Source organism: Ranitomeya variabilis, chromosome 3 (assembly GCF_051348905.1).
Source record: "Ranitomeya variabilis isolate aRanVar5 chromosome 3, aRanVar5.hap1, whole genome shotgun sequence".
Classification (NCBI taxonomy): domain Eukaryota; kingdom Metazoa; phylum Chordata; class Amphibia; order Anura; family Dendrobatidae; genus Ranitomeya; species Ranitomeya variabilis.
In genome coordinates, this window is record NC_135234.1 from 632,987,300 (window position 1) to 633,014,284 (window position 26,985).

The 26,985-nt window shown below is 46.5% G+C and overlaps 1 protein-coding gene across 3 annotated transcripts; it reads left to right on the top strand.

Annotated features, from left to right (window-relative positions):
• The first annotated feature begins 1,584 nt into the window (after window positions 1-1,584).
• Window positions 1,585-26,719, top strand: SKIC8 (SKI8 subunit of superkiller complex). 3 transcript variants are annotated; one of them, XM_077297516.1, is made up of 11 exons: window positions 1,585-1,666; window positions 1,825-1,859; window positions 7,204-7,231; window positions 7,683-7,788; window positions 8,701-8,873; window positions 8,986-9,134; window positions 9,229-9,322; window positions 16,471-16,564; window positions 17,293-17,385; window positions 17,483-17,561; window positions 26,349-26,719. In XM_077297516.1, the coding sequence occupies exons 2-11, from the start codon at window positions 1,848-1,850 to the stop codon at window positions 26,436-26,438; spliced, it is 918 nt and encodes a 305-aa protein (XP_077153631.1). In that variant the 5' UTR covers window positions 1,585-1,666; window positions 1,825-1,847; the 3' UTR covers window positions 26,439-26,719. The 3 variants fall into 3 exon arrangements, with proteins under 3 accessions (XP_077153631.1, XP_077153630.1, XP_077153629.1); XM_077297515.1 differs by having other exon boundaries at window positions 1,614-1,749; XM_077297514.1 differs by lacking the exon at window positions 1,585-1,666 and having other exon boundaries at window positions 1,671-1,859.
• The last annotated feature ends 266 nt before the right edge of the window (window positions 26,720-26,985 follow it).

Consider the following 26,985-nt stretch of genomic DNA (forward strand, 5'->3'; position numbering starts at 1 on the left):
AATGGGGCTGCAGTATACTATATGAGGGGGGCTGTAGAATTTCCTGAGTGGGGCTGCAGTATACTCTGTCAAGGACCATAGTCAGTGCATTATACTATATGTAATATATGGGACCTGCATTATACTGTATCGAGGACTATCTGTCCCCATCATTATTCCTCAGCCTGTGTAAAGAGGCCGGGAAACAAGGTCGAAGGACTTCAATAGTGTCGATCACACTCATTTTTAATGGCCTGAACTCAGCGCATGTAAATACAACACAAAATGTTTCTGTGTGATGATGTAATATGTTAGAATTTGGGGCCTCACTTTAAACTTTTGCCCATGGCCCCACTTTGTCTAAAACCAGCCTTGCTCATGATGTTTTCACCATTTGGCAAATTACAGAACATCAACTACAGTCTTTTATAGATCAGTTAAATATAAAAAGGATTTAACATCAAGTTGATTTTACTCCTTTAGCAAAACAAAGGTGGACTTTCTGGTTATTAGGATTGAGACAGATTAAAGTTACAGACTGATACATGTAGAAACAAGCCATCACAGTAAATTCTCTTTTACTGCAGGATGACGCGGATCTGTTCCTCTGTTTCAAAATTTGAATCACAATCGATGGATTTAAAAATGAGATTTCAAACCAGTGATTACAGCAGAATAGATGCATAACATACGGAGGTAAGGCTACGTCCTCACAATGAGCTTTTGATCTTACAAATTTTCTGCACCATTTCTTTACCCAGTAAGTAAAATAGTTAATTACACTTTTTCGGAAAAAAAAAAAACAGCATCAGAAACTCATCATGGGAACATAGCCCTATAGAGCAAATATCTCCGATCACGTGATGGACATGACGATACCGTTTTTATGACCAGAATTTATCGTTACTTGTCTCCTTCCTTGTGTGAGACCAGAATCTTTATTCTCGCTTGAAGTAACCCCGAAGCCAATTGGACTGGGATTTTTTCACTGAAATAGTAACGTGTTTTTTTTAGTGGTTATCGATGATAAAATGTTCTGTTTATATATCTTTTGTACCCCAAAGTGTTATTAATAAATATCAGTTCCCCATCCAAAAAAACAAGATCTCACCCGGCTCTATCGACGCAAAAAAAAAAAAAGTTACTGATCTGAGAGTATGGAGGCACAAATAAAATGTATTTAACTTCTGATTTTTATTTTTTTAAATTACAACTATACAAAAAAAACAACCCAACCCCCTAGACAACTGTGGTGTCGTCGTAATCGCAGGGACCCGGAGACTCTCGTCAGCTAATATTCACCTCACAATGAACGCCATCGAAGCCCAAAAGAGCAACTGCATTTTCACCGCTGCAATGACAGCAAAATAGAAAAGTTATGGATTTTGGTAAAAAGAAAGGCTAAAATGGGAAAAAAAAACAATTGCCCAGTTATGAAGAGGTTAAAACAAAGAAATAATGCAGACACAGAGTATTGAGTAACGTACGGTAGTTCTACTTCTGCAGGACAGCACTGCCCCCTGCCGTCATATTCACACAGTGCGTCAGTCAGCAGCTGACGGTAGGCGGAGAACAGAAGACGCAGCCACGCACATCACCATCACCAGCCCCGAGCCACGCCCCTTCATAGTCACGTGATGTCCTAGAGTGGGGACATGTGATAGAGCTGGCTTTCCTCTAGCGTCCGGTAAGTTCTGTGGTGACGTCATCAATCAGCGACTTATATGTCTCTCGGCGCTCGTGAGCTGCTAATAGCAACGACAAATCCAGGTAGAAGGAAAGCGGCGCTGAGTGCGCGGGAGAGCGGGTGTGGCGGGTAATAACCGGCCTCCTTGTGTCTTTCAGAGCATTTATTGTGACGCCTGGACATGAGCACGCAGGTAACGCTCCGGACTGTACAGCGTAGAAATGGTGTTATAAAGCTGCCCTCCCCCGTTATAAAGCTGCCCTCCCCCACTGCTGCTCGCTGGGCACCACACAGGGACCACTGACCGTCTTTGGTGACTGCTGTGCCGGGTGAATAGGGCATTTACATGATATCAATAATCACCTAAAGCTCTGAGTGTTTTAGGGCAGAAAATGTTGAAGAACTCTTTATTGTAACTTTTTTTATGTTTCTCCTTTTTTTTTTTTTTAATCAAAATTATGGTCCGTAGACATGAATCACTTTTATGTGTCTGTAAAAATATTGTCTCTGTGATATTTTGAGAGGATGTCCGGAAAAGATATTAAAGGGAACCTGTCAACCCGTTTTTTCCGTATGAGATAAAAATACTGTTAAATAGGGCCTGAGCTGTGCATTACAATAGTGTATTTTGTGGACCCCGATTCCCCACCTATGCTGCCGAAATACGTTACCAAAGTAGTCGTTTTCGCCTGTCAATCAGGCTGGTCTGGTCAGATGGGCGTGGTGTCTTCCCCCAGATCTTGCTTAGTTTTCCGTTGGTGGCGTAGTGGTGTGCGCATGGCCAAGTCCAGAATCCACTGCACAGGGGAGGGAAAAGAGCGCGATCTGCGCTATTCCCCTGGTGATCTTCCTGTGGCCGCGCGTGCGCAGATCGATCGCTCTGCTGCCCGGGGCTTCAGGAAAATGGCCGTGGGATGCCGCGCGTGCGCAGATGGAGATCGCGGTGGCCGTTTTCCTGAAGCAGAGATGCGCGGCCACAGGAAGATCACCAGGGGAATAGTGCAGATTGCGCTCTTTTCCCTCCCCTGTGCAGTGGATTCTGGACTTGGGCATGTGCACACCACTACGCCACCAACGGAAAACTAAGCAAGATCTGGGGCAAGACACCACGCCCATCTGACCAGACCAGCCTGATTGACAGGTGAAAACGGCTACTTTGGTAACGTATTTCGGCAGCATAGGTGGGGAATCGGGGTCCACAAAATACACTATTGTAATGCACAGCTCAGGCCCTATTTAACAGTATTTTTATCTCATACGGAAAAAACGGGGTGACAGGTTCCCTTTAAGTCTAGTTGGCAACCCTGGTGGGAGTTTTGCATCTGGCATCCCCCATCAATGACTGTGACACATAGGAATGTAGCAGCAAACCAGTGTTATTCAGTGTGTGGTGGCCACTGTAGAACAGCTCTTGTTCCCACATTGAATGTTGATGACCTTTCTCATGGATAGTTAAATGTCTGGACAACCCCTTTAATCCCGGGTTGAGATGACCGTATACATGAAAACAAACAAAAAAAAAGACACCTCTCACATCTGTAAATTGCGAACGATAATAATTTTGTGTGCAGCTCATAATGGATGGGTGCGAGAGGTAGCTGCTATGACAATCACTAGTCTAATAATATGAACACTGGGTTATTATTGTATGTTCTTAGTTGTGCACAGTGACGGAAGATACAGCCATGTGAGCTGAGTGGAATTTTAAGATCTGTGCTTTGTTGTATATATGAAATTTTTTAAGAAAAAAGGGGGCGTTAAATGGAACCTGTTAAGGGCAGAAACGCTGTGTAGCTGCAGATACAACTGTAATCTGCAAGTAAATAGCAGTTAAAACATGTCTTGAAAGCGACAGGAACAGCGCCTAGAGGGAGGAAAAGTATGATGGAAACACGTCACCACTTGTGCATTTTTTTTCACCCACTCCTGGTTTTGGCTTAGGCTATGTGCCCATGTTGCGTTTTTTATGCGTTTCTGCCGCGTTTTTTGCCTGCAGTGGAAACGCATAAAAAAAGCTTAAAAACCACATTCCCATGCAATCCTATGGGATTCCGCAGTTGCTGTGCCTATGCTGCGGAATCGCATAGTGGTAAAATCCACAGCCTGTTCATTATTTCTGCGGAATCGCAGCGATTCCGCAGCCATAGGATTGCATTGAAATGCTCACTTTACGCATGTGGCTATGCCCACCATGCGTAAAGTGAGCGCTTCATGTGCGGATGGTACCCGGGTCTGGAGGAGAGGAGACTCTCCTCCAGGCCCTTGGGATCCATATTTCTGTGGAAAAAAAAAATAATAAAAAAAAAAAATAGGGATAATACTTGCCTTCTGATGGCCCTCGGAGTCCTCCCGCCTCTCAGCGGTGCACGCGGCGGCTTCCGTTCCCAGGGATGCATTGCGCAAATCACCTGGGATGACGTCACGCAATCATGACATCACAAAGGTCCTTTGCGCAAAGCATCCATGTGAACGGAACGTGCTGCATAGGCAGCATCAATAGTAAAAAAAGTTGGTCACACTTGTCAAGCACCATGCTTGACAAGATTGACCAACCTGTCAATCACTTTTCCAAGCGATGCTTGTGTTTTGCGGGAAAACGCATGTGAATTCCGCATGCGTTTTACCCGCGGCAGGGAGTTGCGGAAATGCTGCGGACATTTCCACAGCATTTCTGTAATGAGGGCACATAGCCTTAGGCCGGGGTCACACTACAGGTTAATATGGACGAGTGCTAAGAGATAAAAAATCGCATAGCACTCGGACCAATGTTAATCTATGGGGCAGCTCCCATCATCTGTTTTTTTTTTCTCGTCCGTATTATGCTTGCGAGTGAAATCGCAGCATGCTGCGATTGTCCGCATATCTCAGCCTAGAAACGCCAATGTAAGTCTATGGGTGTGAGAAAAATCGCACAGCACATGGACCATGACTTGCGAGAAATTCTCAGGCATTCAGCAGGTGACAGGAAAGGCTCAGCCATTATTTGCCCATTTTGCAAGTGTGAGAAAATCTCAACATACGGATGACACACGGATACTTTTTTGAGAAAAAACGCATCCTGGCATTGCACATGGATGACATACGGATCACTATACAGAGAACATTTGTGCGGTTCTCGGCAGACAAAATCAGACAGAATTTTGTGTGTGACTCCAGCCTTACAGTGAGGATCATCAATAGAGCAGCAAAGGATTGAGGACGGGTAAATATCACACTGATATGCAGTTCCTGACCTAGATGGGCATTGAGTTTTGTTCAAAACTGTGAGCATCTATTTCCTCCTACCTACGGATGCCGCCTTTTTATGATTATTAAACAGCATCATAGTGAGATGAAAGTACACAGCCATAGAGCTGAAGGAAAGTTGATTGATAAAAAATGAACACGTTAGGCACCAGTAATTTCGCTGTCCTGTATTTCCACAACGGAATGGAGTTAAAAATGAAATATGAATGTACAATTTATGAGCAAAAACTAGTTAAAAGTCCTCTTTAAGATATTAAAAAAGTCTTACAAATTGTCATCTTTAACATGCAACATTTAGCACATTAGTATCTACCTTTCATGTCTAACATTGTGACTTTTACTACCATACCAAAAAGATGAGCTGGTGAAACTTGCACCACATTTAGGGCTTGGTCACATGAGTGTGTAACACGGCCAAGTGCTATGCGACATTTTATCGGATAGTACTCTGACCAGTGACATTTTATGGGGCAGTACAGATCTGCAATTATTTTATCATGTCGATTTGGCATCACAGCATGCTGCGAGTGCATCCGAGAATCAGATCACATGCACCCATACAAGTCTATGGATGGTGTGAAACATTGAACTGCACTCTGTCACCCCAGTGCTGTCCGATTAGAGAATGCCGGCAATGGAGGAGATGGAGCAATTGCTTAAATATTGTAATGTTTTAGCTTTCTTGAAATATGAAAATTGGTCCATTTATTTTTTTTCACATACCAGCAAAAATCAGATATCTGAATGAGTACTAAGTTTTGACATACGATTAAATACGTAGTGTCAGAGTTGAATCAGTACATTAAAGATTTGGTGCAAATTACGCCATTTTTTAAAAGTGTAGTCCTCTGGTAAAATGATTGGCCCCATGGCACATACCCAATGGATGTCATTATTGTTAATGGGGTCTGGCAAGTCTGTGGGGGACTAGAACATCGGAAATAGCTAATGCACATATGAGCATCCAGTGGCAGGAAATACTGCTGCAGTGTGAATGAGCTCTGTCGATTCTTGATAGGCTATGTTTCCACTGCACAGTAAAAATTGCAATTTCATTGGTTAGATCCACAATGTTGAAATAAGGTTTTTTTGGCTACAGTTTTTACTGGTGAAAAAAAAAAAAGTGTGGCCTGAAAACACATCTTAAGGCCGGTTTCACACGTCAGTGGCTCCGGTACGTGAGGTGACAGTTTCCTCACGTACCGGAGACACTGACACACGTAGACCCATAAAAATCAATGCATCTGTTCAGATGTCATTGATTTTTTGCGGACCGTGTCTCCGTGTGCCAAACACGGAGACATGTCAGTGTTCGTGGGAGCGCACGTATTACACGGACCCAATAGAGTCAATGGGTCCGCGTAAAACACGGACCACACACGGACATTCTCCGTCTGGGGTCCGTGTGCGTGCAGGAGACAGCGCTACAGTAAGCGCTGACCCCCCCACATGGTGCTGAAGCCGGTATTCATATCTTCCCTGTAGCAGCGTTTGCTATAGAGAAAATATGAAGAATAGTGTTAAAAATAAAGATCCATGTGTCCGCCGCCCCCCCACCCCCTGTGCGCCCCCCCCCCGCTGATCAGAAAATACTTACCCGCTCCCTCGCTCCTTCCTGGTCTGGCCGCGGCTTACTGTATGCGGTCACGTGGGGCCGATCATTTACAATCATGAATAGTCGGCTCCGCCCCTATGGGAGGTGGAGCCACATATTCATGACTGTAAATGATCGGCCCCACGTGACCGCATGCAGGAGAAGCCGCGGCCAGACCAGGAAGGAGCGACAGCCGACGGGGGACCCGGGTAAGTATTTTCTGACCAGCGGGGGGGCGCACAGGGGGTGGGGGGGCGGCGGACACCTTAATCTTTATTTTTAACACTATTCTTCATATTTTCTCTGCAGCAAACGCTACTGCAGAGAGGATATGAATCGCAGCTTCAGCAGCTTCAGCACCATGCAGAGTGGGTACCACACGCTCCGTGTGGTACCCACTCGCCATACGGGCGGCACACGTGTGCCGCACGTATGGCCTCCGTGAGTTCCCAGGCACACGGACATGGATAACTCCGGTACCGATTTATTCCGGTACCGGAATTATCTGGACGTGTGGGACAGCCCTAAGGACAAGACATTTCACTGTAAAACCATGAGCATTTTTCTGGTGCAGCTCTCGCGGTGTCCAATGGAACATGCCTTTTACAAAGTGTAGTGTTCGAAGACTAATAACACCACAGTAGTTGAGGTACATCTTAGGTCACTGATTTTGGTGTTGTCTTTTGTCTTCTTACAGTATAGTATCCTCTACAAGCAAGAGCAAGGTAAGCTCATAGTGGAGAAGCAATCTGGACTCCGAGTTCACACAAGTCCCGACCACAGGTCTAGTGTCCCAACAGCTTGATGAGGATCTATGAACCTGACCGTCTGGGCTGTTAGAACCATGGTTAGGACAGAACTTGCCTCTGTAATAAGCAAGCTCTTCCCAAATACCATTATAATCTTATGTCTAGTACATGGCCTGGGATAGCGCTGTATGGGTCAGAGATTCCTACTTTTCTAGCAATAAATCTCCCTCAGAGTATTTCTGCTCGTATCTGCAATTGACATAAAAAGATGCAGCGTTAGGCCTGTCCAGTTGCCTCTGCAACCTTATAATTTCCCCAAAGTTTGTACTCATCTGTGACCTCCATATTGCCCTAATGGAACAACTACTGTCAATCATAAGCTCTTATTAGAACTTGTATTATTTGTATATTTTATATTTTTTTCCAGCCCATAATGATGCCATATGGTCTGTAGCATGGGGGAAGAATACAAATGACGGGACGGAAACTGTAATTAGTGGTTCCCTAGATGATTTGGTGAAAGTTTGGAAATGGTAAGTTGATAGGATCCATATCCTGCATGGTTAGAAAGTGTAGGCTTAGATTCCTCACTTTTTGTACCTGACTATACTGGGGCACTTGTGACTTTAAATAATAATTACACTCTTTTTATAAATCAATTGTCCAAGTGAATTTGGGAAACTCGAAAATTACCAACATCTGTCAACAAATGTCTGCAGTGCCTATGGAGGCCAAAAAAGGCAGAGCACACGAAGCGAAAATACTGCTAATAATGCAAGATATAAGTCATTAGTGGCCAGAAATAGTGCTATTCCTCGCGTACACACTTGACTGCTCACTCTGAAAAGTCACCTTAAAGCTTCAGTGCATTACACTTTAAGCTTTTTTTGTTTGTGAACTGTCTTACCAAGGAGTTCTCACTGCAGCCTGTCCCAGCAGTGGGTTACTTAGTCTTAGGCTATGTGCACACGTTGCGGAGTTGGCCCTGCGGATCCGCAGCAGTTTTCCATGCGGTGTACAGTACCATGTAAACCTATTGAAAACCAAATCCGCAGTGCCCATGGTGCGGAAAATACCGCTCGGAAACGCTGCATTGTATTTTTTTTGCAGCATGTTAATTCTTTGTGCGGATTCCACAGCGTTTTACACCTGCTCCTCAATAGGAATCCACAGGTGAAATCTGTGGGTAATCCGCAGGTAAAATGTAGTGCGTTTTACCTGCGGATTTTTCAAAAACGGTGCAGAAAAATCCGCACACGAATCCGCAACATGGGCACAGCCTTATATGGAGCAATGCATGTATTGTTTGTAATAGAGACCTCATTTTATTGGTAAAGTGGTCATATATACCAGGTAATGTTGTGAAGCTTGGTAGTGTAATCAAACCCCATGCATGACTTTTGGTCGCAGGAATATTAGTTTATATGTTGATTCTCCGTCTGCAGGTCTGATGAACACCTAGAACTACAATGGACACTTGAAGGCCACCAGCTAGGGGTGGTTTCTGTGAATGTGAGTCCTAATGGAAACGTTGCAGCCTCTAGTTCATTAGATGCTCACATCCGACTATGGGACTTGGAGTTTGGCAAGCAGATCCGTTCCATCGATGCTGGACCAGGTATGAACAAGACATTTGGTTCACTGACCTTTTGAGTGTTTTAGTCTGTGTAAGACGATTAGCTTCCATTCCATGCCCAGATGTATTGTCTAACCTCTGTATGCCCCTCCAGTGGACGCCTGGTCTGTTGCCTTTTCACCGGACTCGCAGCATTTGGCTACTGGAAGTCATGTAGGAAAAGTGAATATCTTTGGAGTAGAGACTGGAAAAAAGGAATACACTCTGGACACCAGAGGCAAATTTATCCTTAGTATTGCATATGTAAGTTCTTTTCTTTAGACTGTCAGACTAGTGTTGTTTGCTTGTTATTATATTGATCACTCTCCCCCCTCCTTTTTTCTTTTCTTAACTACAGAGCCCAGACGGAAAGTATTTGGCTAGCGGTGCCATAGATGGCATTATCAATATCTTTGATATTGCCACAGGGAAACTTCTCCACACGTTGGAAGGTAAGATGGTCTTTCAGCAGTTTGAATGAAGGAAATATTAAACAAAGGAGAAAAAAATCCCCCCCCCAATAATTGCTCCCATAACAGCTCGCCAAATCTCCTTGTCTGTTAAAGCTATTTTGTCTAGCGCTGATATAAAAAAACGAAAACATCTGTCACAGGAGATTTACCAGCCCCCTTTCCATGATCGTGTGTTTGACCTTAAGACAACTGCCTGCAGCAGGAGCCTCCCCCCCCTCTTGTCTGCTGCAGGATGGTGATATTTGGAAGCTGTGTCCCCTCGGCCTTTTGCCAGCAGGAAATTAACCCTTGCATTCTCTGAAGGATTTTTGCAACCCATTTGTTTGTTTCAGGATCTTGCTGCCGACTTGACAAGCAGTGTGGACTAGTTTATCTCCTGTTTACTGTGATTTTTAGGTTTGGTATTCTTTTCTCCAACTCAACTCACCTGCTTAGATTAGTTTTGATCTACAGTTACTGCTACACAATGTAGTTTTTTTTGGGGGTGGGGTTTTGCACCCATGTACATATGCCACATAACTAAAGGAAAATACTATAAGTGCTTAAGTGGCCTAACTGTATCTCAAAAGGGTGGTCCGAAGGCAGTCCTTTTCCTCTTGCCTATCTATTTAATGCCATAATATAAGCTATTTTCTAATATACTTGCTTTAAAATTTCCCTGACTACACTAACTTTTTGTATTATTATTTTTATTTATTTTTTTAAACTTCCTGTCTTATTTGTTTGAGAGCCCCCAGGCCATCCTAGTATACTCAAACGTATCATCATGACAGTGGGAGGCAGAGGCTGTGGCCACTTTCACAGCCCCTGCCCCCTCCCTGAAAAGAAGATTCATCAGTGATGCCCATTTCAGAGGCAGTGCTGTCCTTCCTGTGTCCCCTGTCTCCTGTGCGCTGTCCCCTGTTCATAGCGTCTGCTCAGTTGTCAGTGCCTCTGCTTCCTCCCTGAAAAAATGCATCATTTGTGACTCATTTTAGGGACTGTTTCCTGCGCGCTGTCCCCTGTGCACAGCGTCTGCTTAGATAAATAGTAATACGGTGGCAGCAGAGGGGTGTCAACACCCATCAGAGACCAGTGACTTCATCTGTTGGAGTGGCGCTGGTCTCCTTCATGCCTGGTATTCTGACACCGCTCTACCACTGACTTATTACTGTTCATCGAGGACGACAACAGAGCAGACACTGCGCACAAGGGACAGCGCAGGGACAAGCACAGCCCTTGAAACGAGCGTCACTGATGAAGCTTTTCAGGGAAGAGACAGAGGCTGTGACAGTGACCGCAGACTCTTCTCCTGCTCTGATGATGCTTCGTTTGAGTATTTCAGCATGCTCTGGTAGCTCTAAAACTAATCGTCCTCGGACAGGAAGTAAAAAAAAATATATACTAAACCGTGTAGTTAGGGAATTTTTAAAGCCAAATATATCAGAAAATAGATAAGGAGTTAGGAGTAATATAATTTTTTGCCTTTGGAACACCCCTTTTAACCCCTTCATGACCCAGCCTATTTTGGCCTTAATGACCTTGCCGTTTTTTGCAATTCTGACCAGTGTCCCTTTATGAGGTAATAACTCAGGAACGCTTCAACGGATCCTAGCGATTCTGAGATTGTTTTTTCGTGACATATTGGGCTTCATGTTAGTGGTAAATTTAGGTCGATAATTTTTGAGTTTATTTGTGAAAAAAACGGAAATGTGGCAAAAAATTTGAAAATTTCGCAATTTTCACATTTTGAATTTTTATTCTGTTAAACCAGAGAGTTATGTGACACAAAATAGTTAATAAATAACGTTTCCCACATGTCTACTTTACATCAGCACAATTTTGGAAACAATTTTTTTTTTTGCTAGGAAGTTATAAGGGTTAAAATTTGACCAGTGATTTCTCATTTTTACAACAAAATTTACAAAACCATTTTTTTTAGGGACCACCTCACATTTGAAGTCATTTTGAGGGTTCTATATGGCTGAAAATACCCAAAAGTGACACCATTCTAAAAACTGCACCCCTCAAGGTGCTCAAAACCACATTCAAGAAGTTTATTAACCCTTCAGGTGTTTCACAGCAGCAGAAGCAACATGGAAGTAAAAAATGAACATTTAACTTTTTAGTCACAAAAATGATCTTTTAGCAACAATTTTTTTATTTTCCCAAGGGTAAAAGGAGAAACTGGACCAGGGACGTTGTTGTCCAATTTGTCCTGAGTACGCTGATACCTCATATGTGGGGGTAAACCACTGTTTGGGCGCACGGCAGGGCTCGGAAGGGAAGGAGCGCCATTTGACTTTTTTAATGAAAAATTGGCTCCAATCTTTAGCGGACACCATGTCGCGTTTGGAGAGCCCCCGTGTGCCTAAACATTGGAGCTCCCCCACAAGTGACCACATTTTGGAAACTAGACCCCCCAAGGAACTTATCTAGAAGCATAGTGAGCACTTTAAACCCCCAGGTGCTTCACAAATTGATCCGTAAAAATGAAAAAGTACTTTTTTTTCACAAAAAAATTATTTTAGCCTCAATTTTTTCATTTTCACATGGGCAACAGGATAAAATGGATCCTAAATTTTGTTGGGCAATTTCTCCTGAGTACACCAATACCTCACATGTGGGGGTAAACCACTGTTTGGGCACATGGTAAGGCTCGGAAGGGAAGGAGCGCCATTTGACTTTTTGAATGGAAAATTATCTCCATCGTTAGCGGACACCATGTCGCGTTTGGAAAGCTCCTGTGTGCCTAAACATTGGAGCTCCTCCACAAGTGACCCCATTTTGGAAACTAGACCCCCCAAGGAACTCATCCAGAGGCATAGTGAGCACTTTAAACCCCCAGGTGCTTCACAAATTGATCCGCAAAAATGAAAAAGTACTTTTTTTTCACACAAAATTTCTTTTAGCCTCAATTCTTTCATTTTCACATGGGCAACAGGATAAAATGGATCCTAAAATTTGTTGGGCAATTTCTCCTGAGTATGCCGATACCTCATATGTGGGGGTAAACCACTGTTTGGGTGCACGGGGAGGCGTGCCATTTGACTTTTTGAATGGAAAATTAGCTCCAATCGTTAGCGGACACCATGTCGCGTTTGGAGAGCCCCTGTGTGCCTAAACATTGGAGCTCCCCTACAAGTGACCCCATTTTGGAAACTAGACCCCCCAAGAAACTTATCTAGATGCATAGTGAGCACTTATAACCCCCAGGTGCTTCACAGAAGTTTATAACGCAGAGCCGTGAAAATAAAAAAATAATTTTTCTTTCCTCAAAAATGATTTTTAGCCCAGAATTTTTTATTTTCCCAAGGGTAATAGGAGAAATTGGACCCCAAATGTTTTTGTCCAGTTTGTTCTGAGTACGATGATACCCCATATGTGGGGGTAAACCACTGTTTGGGCGCACGGCAGGGCTCGAAAGGGAAGGCACGCCATTTGGCTTTTTGAATGGAAAATTAGCTCCAATCATTAGCGGACACCATGTCGCGTTTGGAGAGCCCCTGTGTGCCTAAACATTGGAGCTCCCGCACAAGTGACCCCATTTTGGAAACTAGACCTCCCAAGGAACTAATCTAGATGTGTGGTGAGCACTTTGAACCCCCAAGTGCTTCACAGAAGTTTATAACGCAGAGCCATGAAAATAAAAAATAATTTTTCTTTTCTCAAAAATGATTTTTTAGCCCACAATTTTTTATTTTCCCAAGGGTAACAGGAGAAATTGGACCCCAAAAGTTGTTGTCCAGTTTCTCCTGAGTACGCTGATACCCCATATGTGGGGGTAAACCACTGTTTGGGCACACGTCAGGGCTCGGAAGGGAAGTCGTGACATTTGAAATGCAGACTTTGATGGAATGCTCTGCGGGCGTCAGGTTGCGTTTGCAGAGCCCCTGATATGCCTAAACAGTAGAAACCCCCCACAAGTGACCCCATTTTGGAAACTAGACCCCCGAAGGAACTTATCTAGATGTGTGGTGAGCACTTTCAACCCCCAAGTGCTTCACAGAAGTTTATAACGCAGAGCCGTGAAAATAAAAAATAATTGTTCTTTCCTCAAAAATTATGTTTTAGCAAGTAATTTTTTATTTTTGCAAGGGTAACAGGAGAAATTAGACCCCAGCAGTTGTTGCCCAGTTTGTCCTGAGTACGCTGGTACCCCAAATGTGGGGGTAAACCACTGTTTGGGCGCACGTCGGGGCTTGGAAGGGCGGGAGCACCATTTGACTTTTTGAACGCAAGATTGGCTGGAATCAATGGTGGCGCCATGTTGCGTTTGGAGACCCCTGATGTGCCTAAACAGTGGAAACCCCTCAATTCTAACTTCAACACTAACCCCAACACACCCCTAATCCTAATCCCAACTGTAGCCATAACCCTAATCACAACCTTAACCCCAACACACCCCTAACCACAACCCTAACCGCAACACACCCGTAACCCTAATTCCAACCCTAATCCTAACCCTAATCCCAACCGTAACCCTAATCCCAACCCTAACCACAACTGTAACCCCAACACACCCCTAACCCTATCCGTAACCCTAACCACAAGCCTAATCTTAACCCTATTTCAAACCCTAGCCCTAATTCCAACCCTAACTCTAATTCCAACCCTAACCCTAAGGCTATGTGCCCACGTTGCGGATTCGTGTGAGATTTTTCCTCATGATTTTTGAAAAATCTGCAGGTAAAAGGCACTGCGTTTTACCTGCGGATTTACAGCAGATTTCCAGTGTTTTTTTGTGCAGATTTCACCTGCGGATTCCTATTGAGGAACAGGTGTAAAACGCTGCGGAATCCGCACAAAGAATTGACATGCTGCGGAAAATACAACGCAGCGTTTCTGCACGGAATTTTCCGCACCATGGGCACAGCGGATTTGGTTTTCCTTAGGTGTACATGGTACTGTAAACCTGATGGAAAACTGCTTCGAATTCGCAGCGGCCAATCCGCTGCGGATCCGCGGCCAATCCGCTGCCGATCCGCGGCCAATCCGCTGCCAATCCGCGGCGGATCCGCTGCCGATCCGCTGCCGATCCGCTGCCGATCCGCTGCCGATCCGCTGCCGATCCGCTGCGGATCCGCTGCCAATCCGCGGCCGATCCGCTGCCGATCCGCTGCGGATCCGCTGCCGATCCGCGGCGGATCCGCTGCCGATCCGCTGCGGATCCGCGGCGGATCCGCTGCCGATCCGCTGCGGATCCGCGGCCGATCCGCGGCGGATCCGCTGCCGATCCGCTGCCGATCCGCGGCCGATCCGCTGCGGATCCGCTGCGGATCCGCGGCCGATCCGCTCTGTGTGCACATGCCATAACCCTACCCCTAACCCTAACCCTACCCGTAACCCTAACCCTACCCCTAGTTCTAACCCTAGTTCTAACCCTAACCCTAGTGGAAAAAGAAAAAAAAATATTTTCTTTATTTTATTATTGTCCCTACCTATGGGGGTGATAAAGGGGGGGGTTTATTTATTATTTTTTTATTTTGATCGCTGTGATAGAACCTACCACAGCGATCAAAATGTACCTCTAATGAATCTGCCGGCCGGCGGGCGCACTGAGCATGCGCCCGCCATTTTGGAAGATGGCGGCGCCCATGATGGAGGCGGACGGGGACCGGGAGCCTCGGTAAGTATAAGGGGGGGGAGATCGGGGCATGGGGGGGGCGTCGGAGCACGGGGGGGTGACATAGGAGCAGGGGGGGAGCGGGCAGGAGGACGGGGGAGCGGACAGCAGGACGGGGGAGCCGGCAGGCGGACGGAGGGGACCGGACCCTATAACGGAGCACTGGGGGGGCGATCGGTGGGGTGGGGGGGGTCACATTAGTGTTTCCAGCCATGGCCGATGATATTGCAGCATCGGCCATGGCTGGATTGTAATATTTCACCAGTTTTTTAGGTGAAATATTACAAATCGCTCTGATTGGCAGTTTCACTTTCAACAGCCAATCAGAGCGATCGTAGCCATGGGGGGGTGAAGCCACCCCCCCTGGGCTGAAGTACCACTCCCCCTCTCCCTGCAGATCGGGTAAAATAGGAGTTAACCCCTTCACCCGATCTGCAGGGACGCGATCATTCCATGACGCCACATAGGCGTCATGGGTCGGATTGGCACGGGTTTTCATGACGCCTATGTGGCGTCATGGGTCGGGAAGGGGTTAATAATGCCACATAGAAGCTCATTTGACCGGTCGGCTGTCTGACTCAATAGTCCCTAAAGGTCCAGATTGAGAATGACCTGTTATCACCCAGCTCATTTACAGCTAATGTAAGGCCGGATTCACACATCGGTGGTTCGTAGTCCGATTATGGACTGCAATGCACAGACCGGCTGTGAGACTCCTCACCCGAGCTCGTCTGCATCATTTGTGTAGATCAATGGCTGTCGAGTTTGGGTCAGAAAACCCAAGGTCAGCCCATGCAAAACAGACCCGAAACACAGATGTGCGAGTCAGATCTAAGGCTATGTGCATGCGTTGCGGATTTGTGTGCGGATTTTTCCGCACAGTTTTTGCAAAATCTGCAGGTAAAGCGCACTGCGTTTTACCTGCGGTTTTTGTGCGGATTCCACCTGCGGATTCCTGTTGAGGAGCAGGTGTAAACCGCTGCAGAATCCGCACAAAGAATTGGCATGCTGTGGAAAATGCAACGCAGCGTTTCTGCTCGGTATTTTCCGCATCACGTGCACTGTGGATTTGGTTTTCCATAGGTTTACATGGTACTGTAAACTGCATGGAAAACAGCTGCGGATCCGCAGCCAAATCCACAACGTGTGCACATAGCCTAAAATTTTCCATTTGCTCTTTACCCCCTCAGGGAATTAAGGTCACTAAAAGCAAATCTTATTAATATGCCATAACTGCCCATCACTATTCACAGGAGCTAATTTGTATTATTTTGGGCAGTAGTTTAGTATATGCAAACTACCAAATGGACTAACAAATTAAAAGTTATCTCTATCTCATCATTCCAAAAAACAAAGTTTCACAATACAGAGGCTTCAATGAGCCCTGGTCTTTAAAAGATGAATCAAAATTTTGACATTTATTTTTTCCCTGGTGATAAATCTTTGTGTTTTTATAGTTTTCTCTTTAAAAAAAAATGTGCAGCATGGGATTACCTTTTTATTTAAATTTCCCCCTCATCAGGTCATGCTATGCCTATCAGATCCCTTACTTTCTCTCCGGATTCTCAACTGCTAGTTACAGGATCAGATGATGGATATATCAAGATCTATGATGTGTGAGTTGCTGCCTCTTATAGCTGGAATGTTTTCTTTTATAACTTATTGCTATTCCTTTTGTTTGCATCATCTTGTCCATGATCATTATAATTGTTAGTCTCTTTGTAGCTTCATGTTTGGAGATGCTTTAAAGAATCAATGATGAAATTGCATAACTAATAATTTCATTATGAATTAGCGTTAATACTTGCTTATCTGAGAGCTAAGAACAATTATCAACTAATTTAACGATCAAGATTGCATACATGGAATCTAAACAACTTAAAGGGAGTTTTATGCCATGCAATCCGAGCGCAGCATGATGTAGGGGCAGACAGCCTGGTTTTAGCAATGTGTCACCTACTCGGCTACTTGGTGTAGGTTTGATAGAATCCCTGTTTTATATCTGCTGGACCAGTAGCAGTAGCCAGAATGCTGAGCTGTGTATAACTCTGTCCACACCTTTGATTGATAGCTTCCTGCGTACACTGTACATTGTCAACAAGCTGCCAATCAGTGGTGGGGGCTGGGTTACGTAGATTAGCTGGGCTGTCTTACACGCCACACCTAGTAATTTTCTGCTGATAAAACATTGGTTGTATGGAAACTAGAGCAAGCTGCTGAGCTTTCAGCCTCTATGTAACTAGTATAAACCTGCTGACACATTCCCTTTAATAGGTTGGAATCATAAATATAGCAGAATAAATGAATGTAAGCCAATGCATTATATCTGTATTTTTTGTGTTAGGCAACACGCCAGTTTGGCCGGAACGCTCAGTGGACACGGCTCCTGGGTGCTGAATGTGGCTTTCTCTCCTGATGACGCTCACTTTGTCTCTAGGTAGGACGCATTGGTGACATGTCTCTGTATACAGCACATATCTGTAGGAGATCTGTGGCTGATGGGGAAATATTATACATCTATCATCTCTTTTTAGCTCATCTGATAAAAGTGTAAAGGTCTGGGACGTTGCCAGCAGAACATGTGTACATACTTTCTTTGACCACCAAGAACAGGTAACACAAAGTAGATCTTTTTATTTTCATACTACTTCACACTGTGTTAATTGTCGTTTGTTTCTCACTTGTATTGAGCGAGACCAGACTCATCTAGTTTGTATCTGGCCGCATGTATGCAAATCGCATATTTGCCGTATACGTGACCACACGGCCTTGCTGCAGACGACAGAGAATCCTGACAGTGTGCAATGCACGCTAGAATGATTCAAAGGCTTTAGGGTATGTGCACACGTCAGGATTTCTTGCAGAAATTTCCTGAAGAAAACCGGAAATTTTCTGCAAGAAATCTGCATTTTTTATTTTATTTTTTTTTGTTGTTTTTTTTCCCTTTTTTTTTTAGCATTCTGCAAGCGAAATTAGCTTGCAGAATGCTAAAGTTTTCCAAGCGATCTGTAGCATCGCTTGGAAAACTGACTGACAGGTTGGTCACACTTGTCAAACATACTGTTTGACAAGTGTGACCAACTTTTTACTATAGATGCAGCCTATGCATCATCAATAGTAAAAGATAGAATGTTAAAAATAATAAAAAAAAAAAAATGGTTATACTCACCCTCTGCAGACAGCCGAACTCCTCAGCGGCGTCCGTTCATCGCAGGTCCTTCACCACACCATCTATAGGAACGGAAGCAGCAGCGTGCACCTGAGAGGCGGGAAGACTCCGGGGCCATCGAAGGTGAGTATATGACTATTTTTTATTTTTATTTTTTTTTTTACCAATTATATGGTGCCCAGTCCGTGGAGGAGAGTCTCCTCTCCTCCACGCTGGGTACCAACCGCACATGATCTGCTTACTTCCCGCATGGTGTGCATAGCCACATGTGGAAAGTAAGTAGATCAATGCATTCCTAGGTGTGCGGAATCCCCGCAATTCCGCAAATTTAATGAACATGTTGCTTTTTTTTCCGCGATGCGATTTTTTTCGCGGAAAAAAATGCAACATTTGCACAAGAAATGCGGAATACACTTTAAAATAATGGGAGGCATATGTAAGCGTTTTTTTCGCGTTTTTATAGCAAAAAAAAAACGTGAAAATACTGAACGTGTGCACATAGCCTTATATATTGACTGCAGATTTATAGCAAAACACCCGACAACTCCTTTAATGGCCGGAATAAAACATTAAAGTTAATTACTGAGACACATGAATGACATATCACAAGTATATGCAATAAAAGTGTGATTGGAGCTTTTCCACTTCTAGGACTCTCACAATTTAGGAGAATGGAGGTTGCACTCCAGAAAGTAAGGGTCTGTGCATACCAGCAGTTTTCTCCGTTTTAGTTAATGTGAGTTGCTAAATGGCCTACTCCTATAAAATACAATGAAGATGGCCGTATTCATCACTACGGCTACGTCCTCTCCTTTCTGAAGTCTCATACATGGCTCAAGAGGAGGCTTCTCTGCAAATATGAGGATTGCAGAGATGGTAACAGTGCATCATTAGTATTCACAGCCCCAGCTTTCGCAGTGTGCACCACTTCTCTCTTGTCTAGGGAAAAAAGGAGGGCAGCCTACAGATAAGCACGATTGTCACCAGAGTTGGGGGGGGGGGGGCCCACACATGTCATTGAGGAGTGCATGTGGCCCCCAGACCTCAGATTCCTGACACCTGAGATATGATGTCTTGTAGTCAGCTGAAACTTCTGATTTCAGCAGCGTCTATCAAACATCAGATGTGTATGAGCAGCCTTCAGCCCCCCGCCCTTCCCCATTCAGATGATGTCGGGAGATATAAAGATTGGGCAATTTAAATTAAAATCCTGATACTTCTTTTCTCCTACTCTTGTGGGAAATATCCTGTTGTCGGAGATGTCTGGCATCAACTTTATACCATTTCTCCATTGAAAAGACATGAATACTCAACGAGGTGACTGTTCTTGTGTACGGAGGCGTTGGGAGAGGTGGCTGACAGGTATCTCAGGTGTATGGGCATGATAAGGCATTAATACAGATATTATGTGTAACATTAATGGAACTGTGTGCAGTGAAGATGGCCATGCCTGTTAGACAAATGTCGACCAAACCAGATTATTTCAGCAGGATAGACCAATCTTTAGTTTCTAGAGTCCTCTTCCCAATGGAATATACAGAACATGCCCAATTGTTTGCTGTCTAGGAAGCTGAATCTTTACCAGACCAATCTGGCTGTGGCTTATACCCCTCTCCCCATTAGGAATAATACATTTAAGTGGCTAATTGTGTATATGTATGAGGGGTTAGAAGACCCTGGTGGACCTATCTAGGCTTGAACAAGATTGATCTAGCTACAGATCTTTCATCCATCAAGTCACCGTGGCTTGAGATCAAGCCAAAGACCGTTAAAAAAAAAAAAAAAAAAAAAAAGGGGTTAGGAGGAGTAGTGGTCCGCTAACAGCTAGCTGCCTGGGGTGTATGGCCACGTTAAGGTTTTACTTAGAGTGAGCAGGGTTAGACTATAATCAGTAACACGGTCACTGAAAAGGAGATTTTTGTTTACTTACCGTAAAATCTTTTTCTCCGAGCCACTCATTGGGGGACACAGGACCATGGGTGTATGCTTGCTGCCACTAGGAGGACACTAAGTAGACAGAAAGATTAACTCCTCCTCTGCAGTATACACCCCTTCACTGGATACAATTTCAACCAGTTCGGTAGTAAAGCAGTAGGAGCATGAACAAAGACAACTATGTCAAAACCAAAGAAGTAACAACAAGCCAAAACAGGCTAACAGGGTGGGTGCTGTGTCCCCCAATGAGTGGCTCAGAGAAAAAGATTTTACGGTAAGTAAACAAAAATCTCCTTTTCTCCTACGCCTCATTGGGGGACACAGGACCATGGGACGTACAAAAGCAGTCCCTGGGTGGGGAGCAATATGCTAATACCCCATGTACCACTGGCTTACGGCTCAAGGAACTGCCGCTTGCAGAATGCGCCTACCAAGGGCGGCGTCTGCAGAAGAGATAGAATGAATGTGGTAATGCTTGGTAAAAGTGTGCAAACTGGACCACGTCGCAGCCTTGCAGACCTGCTGTGCTGACGCCTGGTGTCGAATGGCCCACGAGGCGCCCACCGACCGAGTAGAATGAGCCTTGATCCCAGCTGGGATAGGAACACCTTTGACACGATAGGATTCTTGAATGGCTGACCGAATCCATTTTGCCAGAGTGGCTTTTGAAGCAGGAGAACCCTTCCTGGGCCCCTCTGGAAGTACGAACAGGACGTCTGACGTGCGGAAGGGAGCCGTCCTTGAGACGTACCGACGAAGAGCCCTCACCACATCAAGAGTGTGTAGAGCCATTTTGATGCGATGGACAGGTGCCGGGCAAAACGAAGGCAGAACAATCTCCTCATTGAGGTGGAAAGAGGAGAGACGACCTTGGGTAAAAAGGTGGGAGAGGTCCTCAATACCGCCTTGTCCGGATGAAAAATTAGAAAGGGAGGACGGCAGGAGAGCGCAGCCAACTCCGAGACCCTTCTGATGGACGTGACGGCTACTAGGAAGACTACCTTCCAAGAAAGGAAGGTCAAGGAAACGTCCTGTAACGGTTCAAAGGGAGTCTCCTGAAGAGCTCCGAGAACTAAGTTGAGATCCCACGGATCCAAGGGTGACTTGTAGGGAGGCGCCACACGGGAAACTCCCTGGAAGAAAGTTTTCACCGGCAACCTATTGGCAATCTTCCGCTGGAAAAGGACTGACAATGCCGAAACCTGACCCTTTAGGGAGCTAAGGGCAAGTCCCGACTCTAATCCGGACTGAAGAAACTCCAGTATGTAAGGAATAGAAAATGCTAGAGGAGATCGTCCCTGTGCCTCGCACCATGAGAAAAAAATTCGCCAGGTACGGTGGTAACTACGCATGGAAACAGGTTTCCTAGCTCTGATCATGGTGGAGGACACTCTGGGAGAGAAACCCGCTTGGCCTAGAATCCAGGACTCAACGGCCAGGCCGTCAAAGACAGGCCCCTTGAGTTCTGGTGGTAAATCGGGCCCTGTGAAAGAAGATCCGCGCGATCTGGAAGCCGCCAGGGGACGTCGGCTACCAGCTGAACCAGCTCGGCGTACCATGCCCGACGCGGCCAGTCTGGCGCGACGAGAATCACTGGTACCCCCTCTGCCCTGATCTTTTTGATGACCCTCGGTAGTAGGGGAAGAGGAGGAAAAATGTACGGGAGGCGGAATTGGTGCCAAGGCAGGACCAGGGCGTCTACTCCGAGGGCCCGTGGGTCGAGGGACCGAGCAAGGAACTGAGGAACCTTGTTGTTCATCCTGGAAGCCATGAGATCCACATCCGGGGTCCCCCAGCGATGGCAAATCTGCTGGAAGACCTCCGGGTGGAGGGACCACTCTCCGGAGGCGATGCCCTGGCGGCTGAGGAAGTCCGCCACCCAATTTTCCACACCTGGAATGTGGATCGCCGAGATGGGCGAATGGTTCGACTCCGCCCAATGGAGGATGTGAGACACCTCGCGCATGGCCGTCCTTCTGCGAGTTCCGCCCTGACGGTTGATGTATGCCACTGCCGTGGCGTTGTCGGACTGGATTCTGACTGGATGACCTGCCAGAAGTCGGTGAAACTGGACCAAAGCTAGCCTGATAGCTCGAATCTCGAGGATATTGATGGCAAGGCGAGACTCTTGAATGGACCACCGCCCCTGGGCTGTGTGATGGTTGAAGACCGCTCCCCAGCCTATGAGACTGGCATCGGTGGTCACCACCAGCCACCGTACTGGGAGAAAGGACCTTCCCTGGGATAGGGAGGACTTCAGCGTCCACCACCTGAGGGTCTTCCTGACCCGAGGGGACAGGATGAAACGGCGGTCGAGGGAGGAAGGTTTGCCGTCCCAAGCCGACAGTAGCGCATGCTGCAGGGGACGGAGGTGAAACTGCGCAAATGGGACCGCTTCTATGGTCGCTACCATCTGCCCGAGAACTCGCATGCTGGCGCGAATGGAGTGGGATACTGGACGAGAAAGACGCTGGGCTCCCTGCTGCAAGGCTAAAGCCTTGTCTTGAGGGAGTATGACCAGACCGCGGGAAGTGTCCAGTATCATCCCCAGGAAGGAGATTTGTTGAGCCGGAATTGGAAAAGATTTTTCGAAGTTTATCTTCCATCCCAGGCGAGAAAGAGTATCCACCGTGAGAACGACGGACTCTTCGCACGCTGGGTAGGAAGGACCCTTTATCAGTAGGTCGTCCAAGTACGGAATTACCACCACTCCCCTGGAATGAAGAATGGCCATGGCGGCCGCCATGACCTTCGTGAAAACTCTGGGAGCGGTGGCGAGACCGAAGGGCAAGGCCACAAATTGGAAGTGTTCCCCGCAAAAGGCGAAGCGAAGTAACTGCTGATGCGGAGGGAAGATCGGTATGTGCAGGTAGGCATCCTTGATGTCTATGGATGCCAGGAATTCTCCCTTTTCCATAGACGCGACCACAGAACGGAGGGATTCCATCCTGAAGTGTCGGATTTTTATGAATTTGTTTAGTAGCTTCAGGTCTAGGATCGGACGTAGTGATCCGTCCTTCTTTGGGACCACGAACAGATTCGAATAGAAACCCTTGAATCTTTGTTCTAGGGGGACTGGAATAATGACTCCGTCCCTTTGTAGTGCCCGAATTGCCTGGAGAAACGCTGTGGCCTTTGACCTTTGAGGGCAAGACTGGAAGAAGCGTGTAGGGGGGAGGGAGGAAAATTCTATTTTGTATCCGGTGGACACCAGTTCTCTGACCCACTCGTCGGAAACGACTGAGAGCCAGGCTTGACGGAACAAGAGTAGACGTCCGCCTACTTTGTTGGAGTCCACCGGATGATGCAAGGAGTCATTGGGCGGAGGATCCATGGGATGCGGATCCCTTAGATCCGGGAGGTTTAGGCCTGGGTCTCCAGTTACGATTAGGTCTGTAAGAGACCTGGGTGCCTCGGCCACCGCGCGAACCTCGTCCTGATGCGGGGGTAGAGGATGTGAAAGACCAGTTGGTATTGGGCCGAAAAGGCCGAAATGGAGGTTGCTGCTGGTACCGAAAGGGCCGGGTAGGCTTTTGCTGGGGGAGAAATTTACTTTTCCCTCCGGTAGCATCCGAGATCATTTGGTCCAATTTTTCTCCAAATAACCGACCAGCCTGGTAAGGTAGGTAGGGCTGTTAGAGAACGTTTAGAAGCCGAATCTGCTCGCCAATCCCTGAGCCACAGGGCTCTCCTGATGGAGATTGCATTGGCGGCTGCCTGTGCAGCGCAATTGGCTGCGTCCATAGAGGCGTTGACTATGAAGTCTCCGGCCTCCGCTATCTGGTTAACCAGGATGCTGGCTTCTGGAGGTAAATCACTGGCTTGGATGTTAGAGGAAAGAGTCTCGGTCCAAGAGACCATAGCCTTAGCCACCCAAGAGGCGGCAAAGGATGGGAAGAGAGACGCTCCTGTGGCCTCGAAGGCGGAGCGAGCCAGATAATCAATCTGGCGATCGGAGGGATTCTTAACGGAGGAACCGTCCGAAAGAGACAGGATGGTCTTGGACGCGAGGTGTGACACAGCAGGGTCCACCGAAGGAGACTGCAGCCAGTCTTTGACTAATTCCCGAGAAAAAGGGTATTTGGCCTCGATGGACTTTTGTCCTATGAAGCGTTTATCTGGGCGATCCCTATGTTTTTGTACAATCTCTTTAAAGTGAGGGTGAGTGACAAAAACCTTTTTAACACGTTTAGTTTTTTTGAAAGACACCACATGTTCGGGTTCCGATGAGGAGTCCTCAGTCACCTTCAGGGTCTGGTTTACCGCCTCAATGAGAGAGTCGAGAGACTCTTGGAAGGAGGGGGGGTCCTGAACGCAGGAAATGTCGGACTCATATTCAGAGTCATCCGAGTTTGGGGAAGGGGACCTGGAAGCGGAGCTTGCAGGTACTGAAGGGCCTGCTAGCTCATGGTCAGGGGATGAAACGTGAACACGTTTTCTCGAGCCCCGGGTAGAAAGTGACCGGGTACGCCCCCTGCCGGTAGACGAATCCATACCGTCGTCTGAATCCTCCACGGTCCGACCTGGAGGGGGGCCCCGGAGGGAGTCAATTGCCCTGGCTAGGGAAGCCACAGATCGTGACAGAGAGGTTGCCCACTCAGGGGGACTAGGCTCTACCGGGTCGACGGCTGCGGCATCGGCGACAGTACCGGCGTCGGCAAGGGGCGGCTGCACAGAGGGCGAAACGCAATCTGCACACAAAGGGCTAGTGTGGGCACGAGGCAGGGCCGCATTGCAAGTGGCACATTCAGTGAAAAACTGTGTGCTTCTTGTTACCCTTTTTTGTCTCCTTGGATTGAGACATAGTGCCTTGGGGACAGAGCGGGCAGTATACGCAGAGAAGGGGTTAAGCTTTCTTGAAACAGCTTACCCACGGTCCTGTCTGTGTCCCCAGAGAGAGATATGGCGGTTCTTTTCTCCTTGGAGCGCAGTAGAAGCGAGGGCTCCGTGCAGGGAAAGAGAAAATATGGCCCCCGAGATTTGGAGGGCGCCTCTCGTCCCAGACGAGAAGCGCCGATGTAGGGGGCGGAGCTACGGCCGTGGGAGGAGATTTTTCCCACTGCGGCCTACTCCGGCTGAAGAAGCCGGGGACTAAATTTTTGGGGCCTGCCGACGATGTGCGGCGGCGGCCGCGACGGAGCGCCGCCAAGCACCACCGACCCCCGGTCGGCGGTGCCTCTCCCTGGGGACCCGGACCGCATCGCTAACGCTAAGGGGGAGCAGGGGGGAGTCCCCTGAAGGTACTTACAGCCGCCATCGTCCCGGTTCTCACAGGTCTGCGGGCGCTTCTGTGAGGATGTGAACTCAATCCATGCACCCTGGATGGGGATGGAGAGGCCCCTGATGCATCACGCTGCTGTAGCAGAGGGGGCTGCGGCACAACATCCCCTCCGGACTGCATTCTTCTCCAGATTACATTGCTGTAATGCAGGGTCCTGGAGGGAGTTGGGGGAAATCGGGACCAAGAGGAACTGTTGCCCTGGCGCAAACTTTTCGTGCGCCATACGTCGCAGGAGAGGGACGGGGAGGTATACTCGCCGTGCTCGCCTGTTGTTGGTTCGGGGGAGAGCGGACCCTATGAAAAAAAGGACCCGTCGCCCCCTTCACTCCGTTAAATAAAAAATTAAAAATTTACATAAAATTAAAAAATCAAAAATTAAAATAAAGTTGGGGTCTGGGAAAAAAGACCCAAGTGCCTCCTAAGACACTAAGCAAGAACTGGTTGAAATTGTATCCAGTGAAGGGGTGTATACTGCAGAGGAGGAGTTAATCTTTCTGTCTACTTAGTGTCCTCCTAGTGGCAGCAAGCATACACCCATGGTCCTGTGTCCCCCAATGAGGCGTAGGAGAAATCTTTATTATGTTCACATTGTTGGGGCCGCACCGCTCTTGGGGGCCACAGTTTTTTTGCAAAGTAAATTACAATAAGAAGCAATTATTTGTGTTAACACCAACCCAATGGCCCAAAGTAGTAAACTTCCATCAGTAGTGTCGCCCAGCTATGCACATTACAAGGGGGTCCGTTCTGAAGATTACTCATCATTTAAGTGGAAGGTGTACGATAACAGATGCTGTAGACACGAGTGTGAGCAGATACCGATAATTATAGGTGTCTATAAAAGACTGTAACAGTGGCCATTAACAATCACTTACTAGTCTTTTTATTCTAAAAAAAAAAAGAAAAAAAAAATCTTTTACTATGGACGAATGGTTTTTGCAAAAAAAAAAAAGTAATTCTTTCCGTACCTAGTAGTTACGGTATTTTACCAAACATGACTCCTGTGTTTTCCTCTTAGGTTTGGGGTGTACAGTACAATAGAAATGGATCGAAAATTGTGTCTGCGGGAGACGACCAGGAAATTCATGTTTATGACTGTCCTATTTAAGACCTCTGATCTTTCCCTCGTCGGGGGATGATCGGGCAGCGATCTGTCATTCCAGCTTGTCTGATCCTAATATAAACTGTCATCTGACCATCATTATCCCGGACCTGTATGTGCTACTATAAATGAGGGAGCATATTTATATGGAGGAAATATGACACTGCATTACGTCAACCCACCTTAAACAGAAATGGCTTTTGGAAATAACTGGCATTTTTATTTTTATATTATTTTCCCCTTTCTTGGCAGTGCAAATATGATTAAATTTTTAATATGTAACCGTTTTAATAGTGTGCACTTCTTGTGACCTGCAGTTTGCTAATGACCGTATTTCTTCATTTTTACTCAAGCACAATCCTGAACTAATCTAGGATATCTGTTGTATGGCAGAAGGGTGCAGGATACACACACACACACACACACACACACACACACACACACACACACACACACACACACACACACACACACACACACACACACACACACACACACACGTACACGTTATTTCTTCCTGCAGTGTATTGGATTGTAGAATTAACGACGCAGA

Bases quoted from the DNA above. Each gene is read 5' to 3' on its own strand.
- SKIC8 (XM_077297516.1), top strand. The intron at 7,232-7,682 runs GTAAGCTCATAG...ATTTTTTTCCAG, and splicing joins CCTCTACAAGCAAGAGCAAG to CCCATAATGATGCCATATGG. The intron at 7,789-8,700 runs GTAAGTTGATAG...CTCCGTCTGCAG, and splicing joins TTGGTGAAAGTTTGGAAATG to GTCTGATGAACACCTAGAAC.